General features: G+C 37.2%; 1 protein-coding gene across 4 annotated transcripts in view; it reads left to right on the forward strand.

The window, feature by feature from the left end:
• The window catches only part of CFAP44 (cilia and flagella associated protein 44), a 95,342-nt gene that overhangs the window by 23,026 nt on the left and 54,287 nt on the right, over positions 1 to 18,029 (forward strand). For all 4 annotated transcript variants that reach the window (XR_012496298.2, XM_088794184.1, XM_019734863.3 and 1 more), the window contains exons 8-17: positions 226 to 340; positions 3,017 to 3,181; positions 4,966 to 5,121; positions 5,537 to 5,584; positions 6,135 to 6,234; positions 7,222 to 7,316; positions 10,506 to 10,715; positions 11,338 to 11,448; positions 15,121 to 15,282; positions 16,308 to 16,547. Coding sequence is in view for 3 of the 4 variants with exons in the window: in XM_088794184.1 (XP_088650310.1) it covers positions 226 to 340; positions 3,017 to 3,181; positions 4,966 to 5,121; positions 5,537 to 5,584; positions 6,135 to 6,234; positions 7,222 to 7,316; positions 10,506 to 10,715; positions 11,338 to 11,448; positions 15,121 to 15,282; positions 16,308 to 16,547 (1,402 nt within the window). In the remaining variant the exon portion in view is untranslated. The remainder of the gene's footprint in view (positions 1 to 225; positions 341 to 3,016; positions 3,182 to 4,965; positions 5,122 to 5,536; positions 5,585 to 6,134; positions 6,235 to 7,221; positions 7,317 to 10,505; positions 10,716 to 11,337; positions 11,449 to 15,120; positions 15,283 to 16,307; positions 16,548 to 18,029) is intronic.

Genomic DNA, 18,029 nt, shown 5'->3' on the forward strand with positions numbered 1-18,029 from the left:
CTATAAAGGTGAGGATTTTTTTTGGGGGGAGGGGGTCTGTTTTGCTCAATGATGAAGTCACATTACCTAGAACGTTGCCTGACAGGTTGTATATACTTAATACATATTAATCAGATGAATGAATAAATGAAATAATGTATGTTACTATGAAATGTGTAACTGCTTGGGGTACATTAGAATACTAAAGAGTCTTTGAGGTACAGTCAATGTCTTATCTGTTTGTAGATTCTGGGAAATGGCTCTAACATTTACTGGTCTCAAGCTTCAGGGTTCATTAGGTCGATTTGGCAAAACAGCCACGACTGATATAGAAGGTTACATGGAGCTCCCGGATGGGAAGGTGAGTACAGCCGCTGTTCTACAATAATAAAATTATGTTTTCAAGTGACATACACATATGAGAGCACATTATACATTCTAAAAAGCACTGCTAATCTTAGCAATAACAGCCACTACAATTGTGAATGTTACGAATATTTAATTGTGCCTCTTCAGATTATCAATTTTAATTAATATATTTCTACGAAATTGTCATAACACACATGTACATATCATTTTCTGTTTTAGTTTTACTAAATATTATACACACATATAAATAGTGTGCAAACTTTTTTTTAATGTTAACATAGTGACATACTTGTCACTTTTAATTATGTCATAGAGTTGTAATGTTTATAATGTTTATCTTTCCCCCCTTTTTTCTTTGCAATGATGCTTCAAGAGGACTTACTGCGTCAAAGGTTATATACTGTTTTGTGGCTTTTGTTTTTATTGTCAGATTATTATTCAGTAAGATTGAGATCCTTTACAATAGCATTTGCAACCTGCAACTGTACTCTGTTAGTTTATTCTTTAACATCGTTGGTTTTACTTCCTCTTACAAAATTTATAGGCCTATTGCCTATAGAATCTGTTCTCCATTAATGTTGTACTTGGCTTCCTATTAGGATGAGTTATAGAGGTATTTGTGATCATCTCAATTATAAGTAAATGCCAGCGTACAAATATTAATATAGGAACCAAGTGGTCTAGTCCTCTACCTCGTGGGATAGTCTCAATTTGAAATCATGGTATATAGGAGTAAATAAAAAAGGTTGGATGCTGGCTAAAGTATAGTATATCCAAACCTGTAAGATGATCGTAAATCATTCCATCTTCAAATTCTGAATACTGTAAGAATTAAGCTAAAACAAAGATCAGTACAACCCTTATTAAAAACATGGTATGAGATATATCTTTAAAAGGTTCAGTAGAGTTTGTATAGATGTTTGGGAGAAAAGAAGCCTTTTTAAATAAGAGCCATAAAAGGAAATATTTAGCATTAGGAATAAATATCAGATATTTAAAGGGCTAATTGGAATAAAGCATTCATGCTGGGAAAGAGTGGGACATTAGATTGAGAAGTATGGTTGGGTCTTACTGTACAAAGTGTTTAACAACCAGGCAGAACTATTATATATTAGAAGAGTAGAGTTACAAATGAAAGAAGTTATAGATAAATTTGATCATAAAATGCCAAGCAAATTAGAAGAAGGGAAAGCTGGAATCAAGGAGATGACGTAGGAAGAAAGATGTTGTTTCCTCAAAGAAGAGTTGATGAGGGCCTAGACTTTTCTCAAGAAAAATGGAAAATGAAAGCTAGACATGAATGACGTTTCATAAAGGAATGCTTTATGGGCTTTGGTGACTTTTGGTGACTTCAGTCACTGGACAGAAGAAAGTAAGTCTAAATAAAGACTACCAAAAGTGGGCTGAAACTTAATAACTGATAGAATAGGTAAGAATAGGTAGACGAGGAGGTAGACAAGACTGAGTAAGGTCATAAATTACTCTAGGTGAGAGGGAAGTGGGGATGTAGAATCCTAGAGTGGGCTAGCAAGAATTAGCTCAGCGTATCCCAAAGGGCATTTCATGGAACATTAGTCTGCCCAGAAGCTGTATGAAAACAAGGCATTCTGGTCAAACTCCTTCATACCTAGAAATTCTTCTTGATGATTCTCAGTGAATATACGATTGCATTAAAACATCCACGGAGTCCTAGAAAAAAAGAAATCCGTTTGCCTTTGTTTATCCGAGCATCAATCTTCTGAGGCAGTGGTAGTCAGAGCAGGAGCTTTTTAGCCACATGCCTGGTTTACAATCCTGACTCCTCTGGGTAATTTTAGGCAAGATATTTAACTGTGCTGGGCTTCAGTTTTTCCCTTTGTAAAATGGGGATAATGCTAGGGCTTCTGCTGGCCCACATGTTCCTCTATGTGAAGAGAAAAACTCTCCTCTGGGAAAATAAAGTGCCCAACCTGCACACCTGCACAGCTGGTATCCCGAATAAATGTACCAGTTCATACGGTTTTTTGAATTAAATGAATTAATGTATGTAAAGTGCTCAAGCAGTGTTTGGCACAGAGTCCAATACTACATTAGTATTACATACTAGGTAGCACCTGTTAAACATCCTAAGAACTGGTGTTTGGTGGTATGTACTTTGGGAAGTGCTGGATTAAAGGGATTAATGTGAGGTGGTTCCTGATGATTATTCTTGTTTGAAATTGGATACTGTTGTGCTATAATCTTCTGAGTTCAATAATGGCCTCACACCTTATCAAATATTTTATAATAGTTGATACTATCACACTTAAAAAGTAGAATCTCCTCTATCAGGAACTTTAAACAGGCTTCTAAATTTTGACTCAGTAATTCCACTCCTGGATTATGTCCTTGAGAGATTTACAAAGAAACATGTAATAGATTTGTTTGAAAAATTACCAGCAGCATACAGCCTAATCATAATAATGGAAACAACACATACCACAGGAGGAAATACATCAAAATGTGATTAGTGGTTATTTCTGTGGTTGTGAGTTTTCATTTCTATATTTTCTTATTTTTCTGTATTTAAAATGTTTTGCTTTCTTAATCAAGAAAATAATCTCTAAAAAATAATTCTTATCTGCTATTTGAGGCACAAATCTACACAATTGTTTTAATGCACATTCCTTCCTTTCTGCATACTGGCCAGGTGCTCTCAGGGTCAGAATGGGGCAACATGCTGCTCTGGGAAGCTGGCTTCATCAAAGTTGAGCTCTGTCGGTCTATAAGTAAGTGTTGTCACCAGGGTCCCATCAACCAGATAATGCTGGATGAGGGTGAAGTTATCACTATCGGGTCTGATGGATACATTAGGGTAAGTGTTCTTGATACTTGGACAGTAGCACCCATAGCTAAGCCATGCAGATCACCCAATTGGTTCTGTCAGATTTTGATTTCTCACAAAGGCGCTTTATGAAGGAGATCAGTGGTCATTCACTCCTAGGGCCAATTCCTTTTAAGTAATGCTTCTCTTGTGGTAAATATTTGAAATCTAATCACAATTAATTTACAGCATCTTAGCACTGAAATTTTCTGAAGGGGTCTTTTGTTATTTTGACTGTTGTTGAAACAGCAGCTTCAGAAAATGAAAGCCCATGTTAGCAAAATATAAAGAGTGGATACAGATGTCCTTCCAAAATGCCTAGTATGAATGGGTCATTTTTTAGGGCCAAAAGTGCCAAACATTTGTTATTGTTAACTGAGGTTACCAATCAGAAATATACGCAAAGGTGAGCTGAGAGGGTTTCCCTACAGCTGCTCCCTCCTCATTTTGCCTTACACTAGTGAGCTTACTTGTCCTCACCTGCGGACACTCTCCTAACCATAGTGTGGGCTAAGCTGGGACATTCCTCCAGCATCTAAGTCCCCCTGGTTACGATCACACGTCTATAGGTGTACCCTGCCATTGCTGGCTAACCTGGAACCACTGATATGTCTTGTGGTGCATACGGTGCATATTCCTTCTGGGACATATCCATAGTGTTGTCTGGCTATTCTTTAGGAAGTGTTATGAGAAGTAAGACTGTAGTTTTTAAAAAAATATTCGGGTCACTCTGTTGACACCTATTAAGCTTACTATGTCTACTATAATTTTTAGGCCGTATCTCCCATAGTCTGTCCTGTACCACTGGCCTTTTGAACCCAAGTATAAAATTTTTACATTTACCGTATTAAATTTAATCTTTTTAGAGTTTACTCATTACTATGGGAATCTTCTATATCCTTTATTATATCATGCAATATATTCACTAGCCTTCCAAGATATGTCACCCCAAAATGTCAAAATACCGAGTGGAAGAAATCCTCAAGAGAAAATAAGTATTTCACAGAGGATCTCTTCATGGACACCCTAATTTCTAAGCTTGCTTTCCTTTCCAAAGTCCACTCTCATCTCTTCAGTCCTCTACATTATAAATCTCTACCTCTTACCCTTTAGGAAAATTTACCCCAACTCCCAGGTGTTAGTCTGGCCCCAGAGAGGCTCATCTACGGGACAACATCCATTCTCCCTGAAGTTACTTTCCCAGAGTTTGAGTTATTGAGTCTAGGATAACGTGGCAGGGTGTGTCAACAGAACCATCCAGAGTGGGCTTTGGCATTTCACAGGGGAGGTCCTCTCTGCCACGTGAAGTGAAACTATGCTCCATCATCCTTCCTGTAGCATTCTGGTCTCCTATCCCAAGAACAACAATCCTTATCTGAACAGTACAGTTTAAATCTATAAGGAAGAGAAACATTTTCTAATGACGATATCACCTACACTCATTTTCTCTGCTTATAATGAAGATAGTGCTTGAATGACTAAGCAAGAACATGTATTTCCCCTTCCCAGGGGCCTACTGGTGTGTACAAAACAGGGCGTGGTATTATGAGGTCTTGCTGAACGGGCGAACCATTTGCTCCTATGGCCACTCGATGTGCCAAAAGACCTGACAGAGACCTTGAAATACAGATGATTTTGAGCAAATTAGAATTCTTTTTCAGAGCTGTGTTTTCTCAGAAATCTTTGTAAATATAAAAGAATTTCTTTTCTGGTTTAGAAAATATAAATTCAGAAACTGCTGTGTGATTAAGGTATTTTCTTACTAATTTTATAAGATATGGGATTTTGAGACCATAGACACGGCTGATACTATAGATGAGAGTGGATTGCTAGAGATCGAGCCCATTAATGAGCTTCAAGTAGACAAGAATGTCAAGCTCTTCTCTATGATAAAAATGAACGAAACTGGAAATAACGTTTGGTTGGCGCAGGTAAGTTGCATTCTTCTCTCTTGGCTCTTTTAAAGTTACCTGGACATAAAATTAAATTGGTATAATTTATTGTCACTGTAAGTCCATTTTACTATTAAGACTACTGTTGATACCTGAATGAAGAGTTCCTGAGTTTTGGTATTTAATTGACCTACATTTTATACTCAGAAAACCTATTAGGAGCATTTTTATTATGTTTGACTACAAGTACAATGAGATTGCTTCATTTATTGTATGGTTGTGTTCTAAGATATACAGAAGCTGATTTTATTAAATTTCATTCACACTTTAAAATATATGAAAGCTTTTGGTAATATTGTTTGTCCTTACTTTAAACCATAGGAAGAATATTATTTGAATTTGATAAAAGTTCAAAATGATAAAACAAAATATTATTAGGTATTTCATTTTTTAGGATGCCAGTGGAGCCATATGGAAGCTTGACCTTAGTTTTTCAAATATCGTAAGTGACCTAGTTTTCTTATTTTTTTCTAATTTTCATAATAAAAACGTTTGTTATTCTTCCTTAACAGATACTTTATCTTTCTCCATATTTGATCACTATTCTCATCAAAAACTTGCTAAACATATAATTTTACATTTAAAAAAAGGTCCATCTCATAGCAAAACTTACTAGAAAATTGGCAATAACAATGGCTAACATTATATAGTGCTTTATAGTTTTCATAAATATAAGCCATTTATATTATCATGGAAACCTCATCACTACCCTGTTGAGTATGCAGGCAGTTGCAATCTCATTTTACTAACGAAGGAATGGAAACTGGCATTCTCAGTGGCTTGTGCAAAATGACACAGCCATCCACTGCAAATAGCACTCTCTCTTAATCCCAAAGTCCAGCATTCTTTCTAACCCATTGTGCTTTCTCTTATTTCTAGTCAGATAAAATCACACATATATTACAGGGTTCTATTTGCATTTCTTTAAACTTGAACTTAATTCTATATTAATCTATCTTTGAGACCTAATAGAATTTCTGTCTTCTTATCAGACTCAAGATCCAGAATGCCTCTTCTCCTTCCACTCTGGAGCCATTGAAGCATTGGCTGTGTCTCCTCTCACTTATCTCATGGTCACTACTTCCTTGGACTGTAAGTAGGAACTCTGAATGAAGATATGTCTGGCATTTGTGTTTTGTTTTCCATACAATATTTTGTATGTGTTTGATTAAAAGCATGTGAGAATTTTTCTAAAAGGAAACCTCATAATGCAAGTGAGGTGACTTTTTATGGAGGGGAGAGGGCACACAATGCAGCAACCATGGTTATTGTGAGACTAAAATAAGGACACAATCAGTAAGTCACTCAGGGAAATGCTATTCATGTTGGTATTATCCACATTTGTGCTTTTCCTTTTCTTTCCATCTCCTTTCTTCCTGACTTATGGCCAATCTGTGTGGACCATGCAAGGTGAAATTGATCTATCAGTCAATCATCAGTTCTCTTCTTTATTATTCATGTTTGTTTATATATATATATATATATATATATATATATATATATATATATATATATATACACACACACACACACACACACACACACACACACACACATACATATACATATACATATATATATGATTAGGTTGGTGCAAAAGTAATTGTGGTTTTTGCAATTATTTTAAATTTTTGCAACCAACCTACCCTGTTTCCCCGAAAATAAGACCTAGCCGGATAATCAGATCTAATGCGTCTTTTGGAGCAAAAATTAATATAAGACCTGGTATCATATCATATCATATCATATACCAGGTCTCATATTATAGTAAAATAAGACCAGGTCTCATATTATAGTAAAATAAGACCGGGTCTCATATTATAGTAAAATAAGACTGGGTCTTATATTAAATTTTGCTCCAAAGGATGCATTAGAGCTGATGGTCCGGCTAGGTCTTATTTTTGGGGAAACATGGTAATACTTCGTTGAGGGTAGACATAAAAATTTTTCACTAAAGAAAGGGTATCAGTTGATTTAGTTATTTAGTTCTTGTAATTCTTAACATGTAAAGTGAGCCAAGCTTATTTAAAAAGGGATTATGTATACATTTGTTTCTTTTTTAAAACTGTCTTTCTCTAGGCTCTATTCGAATCTATGATTTTGGTAGCAGAACTCCTTTGGCTCATGTGAAATTCAAGCAAGGAGGTACTGCCCTTGCTTGGGTACCCCGGCTGGTAAGTTTATTATAATGAACTTTTACCCGATTCTGCTAGTAAATATATCAGTTCTATTTCTTGGATATATAGACATTTTCTGACTCGATTTTAGAGAAGAATAAAAATGTTAAGTTATTCACTTAGAACATGATAGAAATCATATCACGAGCTGGCTATTGTGGTTTTGGTCCTGTTTTAATGAAAATCTATTTTTATGCCACCTGCAGATTAGTAGTAATTCCATGTTATACCATAATTACCCAACAGAACTTTGTGTATCTATCCTCTATCCTTCTGACTCTGATTTCATTCATTTTATGTATATTTCCAGCGTGCCTGCAAGGCGCTGGGCCTCGTTCTTGATTCTGGGAATACAACAATGAGCAAAAAGACAAATACTTTACTCATGCACCTTATGCTGTAGTTGGAGACAGGAGGCAGAGACAAACAATAAACAAATAAGTAAGATATGTGATATGTTAGATAATAGCTGTGGAAAAAAATTGGTCAGGGACTGAGTTGTTCTAGTTATCTATTGCTCTGTAATAAACTACCCCAAATGTAGTGGCATGAAACAGCAATCATTTTATTTTGCTCACATATTTTGTGGATCGGGAATTTAGACAGGTGACAGCAGGGATGGGTTATCTCTGCTTCCTAGTATCTGGGGCTTCAGCTGGGAAGACCTGAATGTTTGGGGCCTGCATCACCTAAAGGCTTCTGTATCACAAGTCTGGTACCCAGGTTGAAGGCTGGGCTAAGCTGCAATGTTAGCCGGAGTGCTTACCTAAAGCCCTTCCATGTGGCTTGGGCTTCCTCACAACATGGTGACCTCAGGACAGTCACACATGTCTTACATGGCAGTTTGGGGCTCCAAGGTCTAGTGTTGCAACAAAGATCTTACTGGTCTTCCCAGCCTAGGGAGCCACCTAATGTCCCTTCTGCCGTACTCTATTGAGTGAAGCCATCACAAGCCCCACCCAGATTCAAGAGGGGAGGGATTTCAACCCCATCTCTCCATGGGAGGCATGTCAAAGAATTTGCAGCCATGTTTTTAAAATGTCATGGGAGTATTTTGGGAATGTCTTATCCTTAGCTATTTTGGGTTGAAATCAAAGAGAAAATGTTTCAGGCTCAAAACAGATGTGAAGATGGCTGGAATGGAGGGAACTTTCATAATGGGATCAAAATCAGAAGGAAAACATGGGCCAGGGAATAGAGGCAGAACAATGATGAAGCTAGAACAAATAGAAACCACAGAGTATTTGGATTACCAAGCCTGGCTCACACTTTATCCTAATCTATAAGACACTCTTACCTGAAGTCTTTAAAATACAGCCCAAGTAGTTGAATCATTTATTCAGATAGCTGTGCTATATCCATAGAATGTTTCCTTTTTTAGCCTTATATCCAAGTAATGATCATATAGATATTCTATTAGAGGCAAAATGCCCCTTCTCCATACTCCCTTGCCTTCTGGGAAACTCCACATCATCCTTTACAACTCAGCTCAGGTCAAATGTCATCTCTTCTTCATCGTTCTCTGTGACCCCACCTTCAAATAGAACTAAGTGCTCCTTCCTCTTCTATTTGTTTGTTTGTTCAGGACTGTGTATACATACCTCTCTTTAGCACTTATCACAACATACTAAGATGATTTGCTTTATTGTCTGTCTTTCCTACCAGACTGTTTATTCTTCGTGGTGACAGCCATAACTATTCTTCTTTGCACCTCCGGTGCCTCTACAGTTACTGGTACATTTAGACACTTAGTAAATGTTTGTTGAATTAGCAAACATTCAACTGGAAGTTGAATGGAATACAGTTCTCTTATTCCCAAAGATTCGCGTAATTGCCTGCCCTCAGGGATGATCACTCTGCCCTAAAGAATACCAGGGCTGTCGCCCTTCTCCTGAATGCCTTGGAGGACAACAGACTTAGTACATTCAAGACATTGCTAGATTTATATCTCCAGCCCAGATTTCTCCTCTAAGCTGCAGACTCTATGTCATCTCTATTTTGAGAGCTCTAGAAACTCAACATGTCCAAGACTAAATTCATGATTTTCTGCTTGCCCTCAGCCACCCCACCCTCCAAAATAATGATAGCAACAACAAACCACATGCACATCTGGCTCCCTTCGTGTTTCCTGCCTCAGAACATGTCTTATTCGTCCTTGACACCTCCCTCTGCTTCATTTCCCATATTCAGTCCTTACCAAATAGGGCCATTATACTTCTTACTAAAACATGTCTATATCCCGCATGTCCACTACATCACCTCAGACCAAGTGACCACAGTCACTCTCCTGGAGTCTGGCAGCTGTCTCTTTAAAGACCTCCCACAGGGTCTCCCTGCATCCTGTCTCGGCCATCTCAGATCTTTCCACATGGCAGCAAGGATGACTTTTCTGAAATAGCAGATCTGATCATGTGACCTCCCCACCCTCAACCCCCAACTAAAAACCTTTTGATTACTTCCTGTTGCTCTTGGGATGAAGGCTATCCCTAAGGTGACATGTAAGCCACTTGGTGAGCCGGTGTCTGCTTACCTCCTTCTCCAGCCTCTTGTGGAAGCACTGTTCCCTCGCTCAGTCTGCTCTGTCAAACTATAACTTTTTCTTGAGTTACTTTCTTTCCTGCCACACAACCTTTGTACAAGCTATGTCTTCTCCCAGGAGTGCTACCCCCACCTTCCTGACCTTTGTTTGTTCCTGGGCATCCTTCTGATCTCAGCGCCACCGTCTCTTCCTTTAGGAAGCCCTCGGTCTAGGTCAGCTTTCTTTGTTATATGCTCTCGGAGAAGATGTTTTTTTTCCCTTTACCATGTATTTCAGTTCGTAATTCCATACTCATTTTTGTCATTGATTAATGTCTGTCTTCCCCACTGGACCATAAATTCTATGAAAACAGGGGCTGAGACTATTTATGCTCGCTCTTGGTTTGCTGGTGATAGGTGCCTGGTAGATGGTAGACAGACACTCCACCCACATTTGCTCATCGAGTGTTTGAATTGCCGCTGTTTACCTGTCCACAGTGACAGGATCTGTCCTAGAATAGATGGAGATTCCCAGAAAGTGGTATAAGGAATTATCATTGGGCAGTCAGTGTGAAATTACTTAAGTCTAAATAAAATACAGAGGTATCTGTTATGTAGTATAACTTTCTTAATCAACTAATTTCAGATTGCATTTAATTTTTGTCCAAGGTAAGCTACACTGGAGCACAGATTATTGTAGGATTCGAAGATGGTGTTGTTCGAATTCTTGAACTTTATGATCCCAAAGGGCTCACAATTTTTGCAGGACGGAAGAAATTTTTGGATGCAGATCTTCGTTTGCAATATGTTATCAAACCCCATACTGCGCATGTCACTGCTTTAGCTTATGATCGTGATGGAGAAATTCTAGCCACAGGGGTGAGTAGTAGACTTTTTTTGTTTCCTGTTGAACTTTCATGGTTAACGTTGCCTTATTAATCTTCCTACTTAATGATGCCTTATTTGCTGATACTCATATCTGAGACCATATCCGTATTTTACTTTCTTTGTATTCACATTCTTTCAGCATAACCTGTGCATGACATTTTAAGATATTCTTACAAATTAGATTCTACTGCTTATTTTAAATGACTAGAAAATTTCAGCTGGGAATCATGTAAGATATTTTACGTATAATTGATATTTTATAGCATGGGTATATTCTTATGTAGAACTGCCATAAATAAAGAGAATAACCATGTAAAGTCTCTGTGCATTAATACGTGAGCATATGCATTGTGAATTTTTTTTCTGAATTAATCTTAAGTACAGATATAGTGATCATTTTTTCAGAACTACATACTGGCACACATGGTTTGTCAAGTGTTCTCATGGGAAAAGGGAAGTGAATATTTGAAATAAGAACGTTCCCAGAATAATCTGGTATATGTGACCATTGTAGATATAAGTGTATAGTGGACATACTATAGTTGTTAAATGCTTCTTTATGGCACGGATTTCATAATAATGCATATTTGGTGGACATTTCTCATTTTCTTAGAGTAAGGATAAAACTGTCTTCTTCTTTGACGTGGAAAATAATTATAAACCAATTGGTTATATTACTACTCCTGGACCTGTTTGCCAGTTAATATGGTCTACAATCATTCATGTAAGTAATTACTATTTGTCTTTGTGCTTTAATCTCAATTAACTACATTATGAAGTGTTCTGGTAGAGAGAGAATAGCAGGTGGAATTATGAGCCCCACTCCTGGGTCCTGCATTGAGGGACCACAATGCTGCTTCCCAGGAATTCCACACCCTCCTCACTACCCCTCTCTCTTTCATGCACTAACTAGTTGACCACAGTCCCCTCTGTAAACATTGGGTTATATCAGGCTTTGCTTTAACACAGGTGCCTTTACCCAGATACACAACATGTCAGGACGTGTTGACTTGGGTTTGTCAGTCCTGACATTCAGTTCAGTTCTAAGGTCTGAGTGTATTTGTCCTCATCTTTATCTCTTTACTTCTCTTCTGCCCCCATTCTACCTCCATTTTCTCCTCTAATCTTCTAACACCTCTTTCCTAACAACAACTGGTGTTTCAGTACTGATTATTAATCTTAATTTCCCTAAGTTTGAGCATGGAATAATTCAGTCATTCGAATAGTGATTGAATGTCTAAACCAGATGCTGTCCTAGGTTCCAGGATAATAATGATACTGATGAGCTGCATAGAAGTGCTGTCAAGATTATTGGGGTCACATCTATAATCTATTTTAAGCTCTTCTAAGGAAAAGGGACTACGAAAATATAGTAGTATCTAGAAAATTGTTTTTTTTTTAAATTAATTAACAATACTCATTGTTTTCATTTTTGCTAGGCACCAGTGATGCATTCATAATAAGCAGTACAAAACAGTCTGTTCTGAAGGATAAAAAATGCAAATACTTAAAAAGTTAAATAATTTTATCACAGAAATATACAAGGTTCCACAAGGGAACCGGTGACAAATATTAGTGGTCTAGACAATATGTATTGGGAATATAAAACAGGGAAATATCAAGAAAGGGAGAAGTTAACATAAGTTATTATTTTGTGTTATTGTCCCTTAATCTTGAGGAATTGGTAGGATGTAGGTAGATGGAGAGGAGGTGGGTACAAGTGGTTTAGCTGAAGGGAATGAGAGCTGCAAAGGAAGCTCTTTGTTAAAGCGTGAACGTTTATGTCACAGCATATATTATTATGTGCAACTTTCAATCACTTCCCTAGATACGAAGTTAAGAGAAACTGACATTTGCCAGGGGTTAGGAATGGTGGATGGAAAAGGGGTGGGTGTTATTATAAAGGGTGACTCAAGGGAGAGCTTTTTGGTGGTGGGATGGTTTTGCATTTTGATGGCTGTGGATGGTTACGTGAATCTACACATATGTGATAAAATGACATAGAACTACATATACATTCTATATTAATACCAATTTCCTGGTTTTGATATTGTTGCATAAGAGGTAACCCATGAGGGAAACTCAGTAAAGCTACATGATACCGCTGTGTACTACTTTTGCAACTTCCTGTGAATCAATAGTTGTTTCAAAAGTTAAAAAAATAAAAAGTAGGCATAAGAGACCAAAAACCTCCAACACAATTAAAAGCTTGTTTCAGGCAGTACTGTTGATTAGCCCTTGTATTTCTAACATTTGGGAATTACTAATATCAAAGTCAATTCCTCTCATTTCACAATATATACATGTATCAAATCATCACATTGTATGCCTTAAACTTATACAATATTATACGGCAATTATCTCAATAAAACTGGGGAAACGAGTAAATTACCATATATAGCTGATATGCTGCATACTTCAGCTGTCCAAATAGCAATAGCTGCTAGCTCCCCCTAGCTCAGTGGTAAGCCCTCCTAACTTCCTGAACGCATTAAGCATCTGCCCATTATTTTTGGTGTTTCCAATTAGGGAGCATCACCAGCACACATAGAGCCATTCTTCCTGCCGTGGTCACTCCCATGATCACGTTGGTAGCAGTGTGGAGAAATTACAAGGGAGCCAGAGGACAGGCAGGTGGATTTTTCAGGCAGCTGTGTTCCAGAGAATACGTAACCAGGGTGTGAAAGACTGTGTGGACATTAGATATGTAGTAGGTAGAACTGACAGAACTCAGTGATCTTTTGAATTTCTGAAGGTAATTTTGAGGTGTCTAAATGGAGAGTTCCTCTAAGATGTTTTTTGTCCTGCCATGTTCCTCTAAGATGTTTTTTTTCCTGTTAGCAAAATTAGAAAATTTTGAGTCATTCTAGTCCCTTCTCTACTTCTAACCACCCTGCCCTGATTCACCAAGCCCTACTGATTGTGCATCCTAAACATCTCTGAAGTCTGTGTCCTTTGTATTCTCTTTCTTCCTCATTGTTTCATGCATTACGCTTTGAACTTGATCTTTTCTCATTGTCTTGACACATATCAACTCACTGTATTTTAACACACACACACACACACACACACACACACACACAGTATGCTAATATTTTAATTAAGGATTTTTGCATCCAAGTTTATAATAGTGATGATTTTCCCCTTTTGTAATATCCTTGCCAGTTTTGGAATCAAGGTTATTCCCGACCTCATAAAAAATGATGCCTTATTATCTGGACCTGAGCTATTCTTTTTTTCTTTTTTCTTTTTTTCCTTCAATTTATTGGGGTGACAATGGTTAGTAAAATTACTTGAGTGTCAAGTGTATAATTCTGTACTACGTCATCTATGTATCACGTTGTGTGTTCACCACCCAGAGTCAGTTCTCCTTTCATCACCATATATTTGATCCCCTTTACCCTCATCTACCACCCCCTCTCCCCTTACTCTCTGGTAACCACTAAACTATTGTCTGTGACTATGAGTTTTTGTTTCTTTATTTGTTTGTCTTGATCTTTTGTTGTTTTCAGTTTTATATAACACATATCAGTGAAATCATATGGTTCTCTGCTTTTTCTATCTGACTTATTTCGCTTAGCATTATAATCTAAAGATCCATCCATTTTGTTGCAAATGGCACTATTCGTTTTTTCTTATGGCAGAGTAGTATTCCATTGTGTATATATACCACATCTTCTTTATCCAATCATCTATCTAAGGACATTTTGGTTGTTTCTATGTCTTGGCCACCGTAAATAAAGCTGCAATGAACATCAGAGCACATATATCTTTACGGATAAATGTTTTCAGATTTTTTGGGGTATATTACCCAGGAGAAGGATTGCTGGGTCATATGGTAATTCTATTCTTAATTTTTTGAGGAACCTCCACACTGCCTTCCATAGTGGCTGCACCAGTCTGCACTCCCACCAACAGTGTATGAGGGTTCCTTTTTCTCCACAGCCGCTCCAACACTTGTTACTATTTATCTTGTTGATGATAACCATTCTGACTGGTGTGAGGTAATATCTCATTGTGGTTTTTATATGCATTTCTCTGATGATTAGTGATGTTGCTTCCTTGGCAGTCCTAATTTTAATATTCTGCCCTTTGGCTTAACATATTTTACAACCACATTTTTGTCTCAGAAAATATGAATGGCATCTATAAAGGAAACAAAATCTAAATCTAACTTGAACAGTTATCTTATTAATTAATAATGATATAATAATTAATTGGTATCAATAATTATGTATAGTGACTTATTACCAATAATAACTTCAGGGAGAGAATTAAGTATCTTTCAAAAATGGTGAGTACACATAGCGATTATATTTTCCCTGGTTTGTAATCTTCTTGAACTATGCTTTTAAAAGTTTGCTTACATGTGAATATATTTAATCGCTCTTTTCAGCCTGAAAGTACTTTATTGATTCTCTGTGAGAACGGCTATGTTCTTGAAGCTCCATATCCAACCATAAAGGAGGACGTAGAGGATCAACATGTAGTTTCCTATGAAATCAAAGACATGCGCACAAAATGTTTCCATTTCTCAAGTGTCAAGTCTAAGATTCTGGTATGAGATATCCTTGAAGCATTACCTTCTGATATTTTTTTCCTTCTTAGAATATAAAATATCCTGTGGTAAGCCTGGAAAAATACAAAAAGAGCAAGATATAGACCCCATATTTGAAGGCGGCAGTGAGTAGATATTAAAATCACAGTGCAAAGAAAATAATTTTAGAGGTATGCAGAGAAAAGAATAAATGATTGTGATGGAGGGATGAGAGGAGGTCAAAGATGACTGCATGAAGGTGACATTTAGTACTTAAAGAATGGGAATAATTTTGAAAGGATGAAAATGAGGAGGGAGACAGTAAAAGCTGGGAAAACATCCTGAGGGAAGACAGAATTGTTTTTAGTGTTTTGGGGAAATGAGAATGGAGTGGTGAAACAGAGGGATGCAGTTTGTTGAGGGGTGTGGCAAGAGTCTGTGACCAGCACATGGGGTTCCTGAAATACCAGCCAAGATGTCTTAATTTATTTTGTAGACTATTTGGACCCAGTGTGAGTTTTTGAGGAGGGGATTGATTTGATGAGATCATATAAATTTGGAAGATAATTCTGACTGGTAAACAGAATAAAGAAGTAAAAGATGGGAGGTAGGGCTACCAGGGATAGGGGCTTTTTGCAATAGCCAGTTGATAGATGCTGAGGGCCTAAATCACAGTCTTACTAATCATAGAAACAACTTCCCTCAGGGACTATTTCAGTCCACCTAATTCATGGGCTGACAGTGATAGACTCTGAGGCAAACGGTGTTTAGCTTCCTTATTAGAAAAAGAAATGACAAAATAATTTCTGTAAAACCAGGATCAATGGGGGTAATATGGAAGTAAAGTTATTCCAATGATTTGAAAAATGTAATGACAAAGTTATATCCCCAAATTGATAGTTATTTTTAAACGACATCACTTGTTACATCAGAGCTGTGAGTTTTTCTAGGACCCTATCTTCCTTCTACTTTCTTTGTCATCCCTAAGTATAGAATGAATGAATTGCAATTGTGTTTACATCTTCTTAATGTCTCTTTTGGAAAAGAGATTAATGGAAATTGAAAAGAGAAAGAAACAAAAGGAGTTGAAGGAGAAGGAAAAGGAAGAAAGAAGGAAGCAGCTAGCAGCAGTGACGGGAGAAGATGGAGAAAATGAATCCCAAGGGGAAGAGGAAGAGGAGGAGGAAGAAGAGGAGAAGCCATTACCTGGAATCTTTATTCCCTCAAACCCCTGTCCCATTCTCTGTGGATTTTACTCTGGGCCAGGGAAGTTCTGGGTTTCTTTGGTGAGTAATAATGTAATAAATAATTTTTATGTCAGCCCTAATTCAATATAGTGGATGGCCATTATTTTCTAGCACATTCTTAGCTTTCTCACTCTTATGGTAAGACTTCATTTATCGACTACTATTAAAGGTGTGAATTTTGATGAATGAATGTGAGTTACAGTTGTTTTTATATCATCTTAATATTTCCCTTATATGTCTACTTGTTATATCTGTTATCATCTATGACAGCCATTCAAACATCTATGATGTTTCAGGAGGTCAAAGGGGAGAAGAACTGAAGGTAGAAGGGCAAAGGGCGAAGGGGTTTTCCAGCTGAGTCTGTTGTTTTTAAATTTTGAAAATATTTAGTATTTTGAAAATAATGGCAGTGCTATCTGATAGATTTATGCTTACGTTTTACCTACAACTATGCTGTTTGGCCATATGAAAGTCTAGGAAGTGGCTGTTTTTAGATGGTCATATTGCCACCCTGAACAAGATGGGGACTTGGTTAATAGGGAAGAATAGAAAAATGGGTATTGGGGAAATAGGTACCAGGGACTGTCACAATGATGTGAAAATTACATCCTCTTAGCATATATTCTATTCTAATAAAACATTTTGTTGATCTATGGCAGGGGTGTCCAAACTTTTTTCAACGTTTTTCACCAAGGGCCATATGCAGTAAAATACACAAACAGCCAGGCCACTCACTCGAGGTGAAGTACGTATTGCCTTACCTGGTTTATTTAAGTAAATTAAATATACTTTTGGAATTCGCTGTGGGCCAATAAAAAATGGATTGCGGGTCGCCGTTGGCCCGCGGGCCGCAGTTTGGACACCCCTGATCTATGGCAAAGCAAGATTTCCTTCATTATAAATTTGTCACAAATTTCAATTCCACTCACCAAAAAAGTGATAATTGACATAAAAGTATATGTGAAAAATTATCACTAAATCATAACTGGTCCAGATTTCTGGGCAGGCCAGGACACTGGCTGGCTAAGTAAGGACTATTGCTATAAGGAGTGATGAGAGTTAACCTTCCCTCTCTTCAACTTTTTTTTAGAAATATATCTTTGATAGTATCTTCTAAGGAGCCAAGAAGGAGAAGAAGTAGTGATGAAATCACCTTAGAACTTCATTTATTAGTGCCTTTACCCTTTGTCTGTCTTCTATGTTTTATGAAACAATTATTGATGGCTACTCTTGTGTGAGGTTCAAGGAGTAAATGGATAAACAAAACATGGTTCCTGCCCTCAGGAAGTTTCCTGATAATCATGTGGGAGAGAGGCATAGAAACAACTGCAATATAATGTAATAGAATTCTAGTGTCCTGGAAACACATATGCAAAAATTATTTAACAAACATATCTAGTGTTTACTCTAAGGGTTGCCAGATAAATATTACATGGGACATACTTATACTAAAACTGTATTTGTTGTTTATCTGACATTCAAATTTAACTGGGCATCCTATATTTAAAAAATTTTCCCCAG

Source organism: Rhinolophus sinicus, chromosome 17 (genome assembly GCF_057876585.1).
Source record: "Rhinolophus sinicus isolate RSI-liver-muscle chromosome 17, RSI-T2T, whole genome shotgun sequence".
NCBI lineage: Eukaryota > Metazoa > Chordata > Mammalia > Chiroptera > Rhinolophidae > Rhinolophus > Rhinolophus sinicus.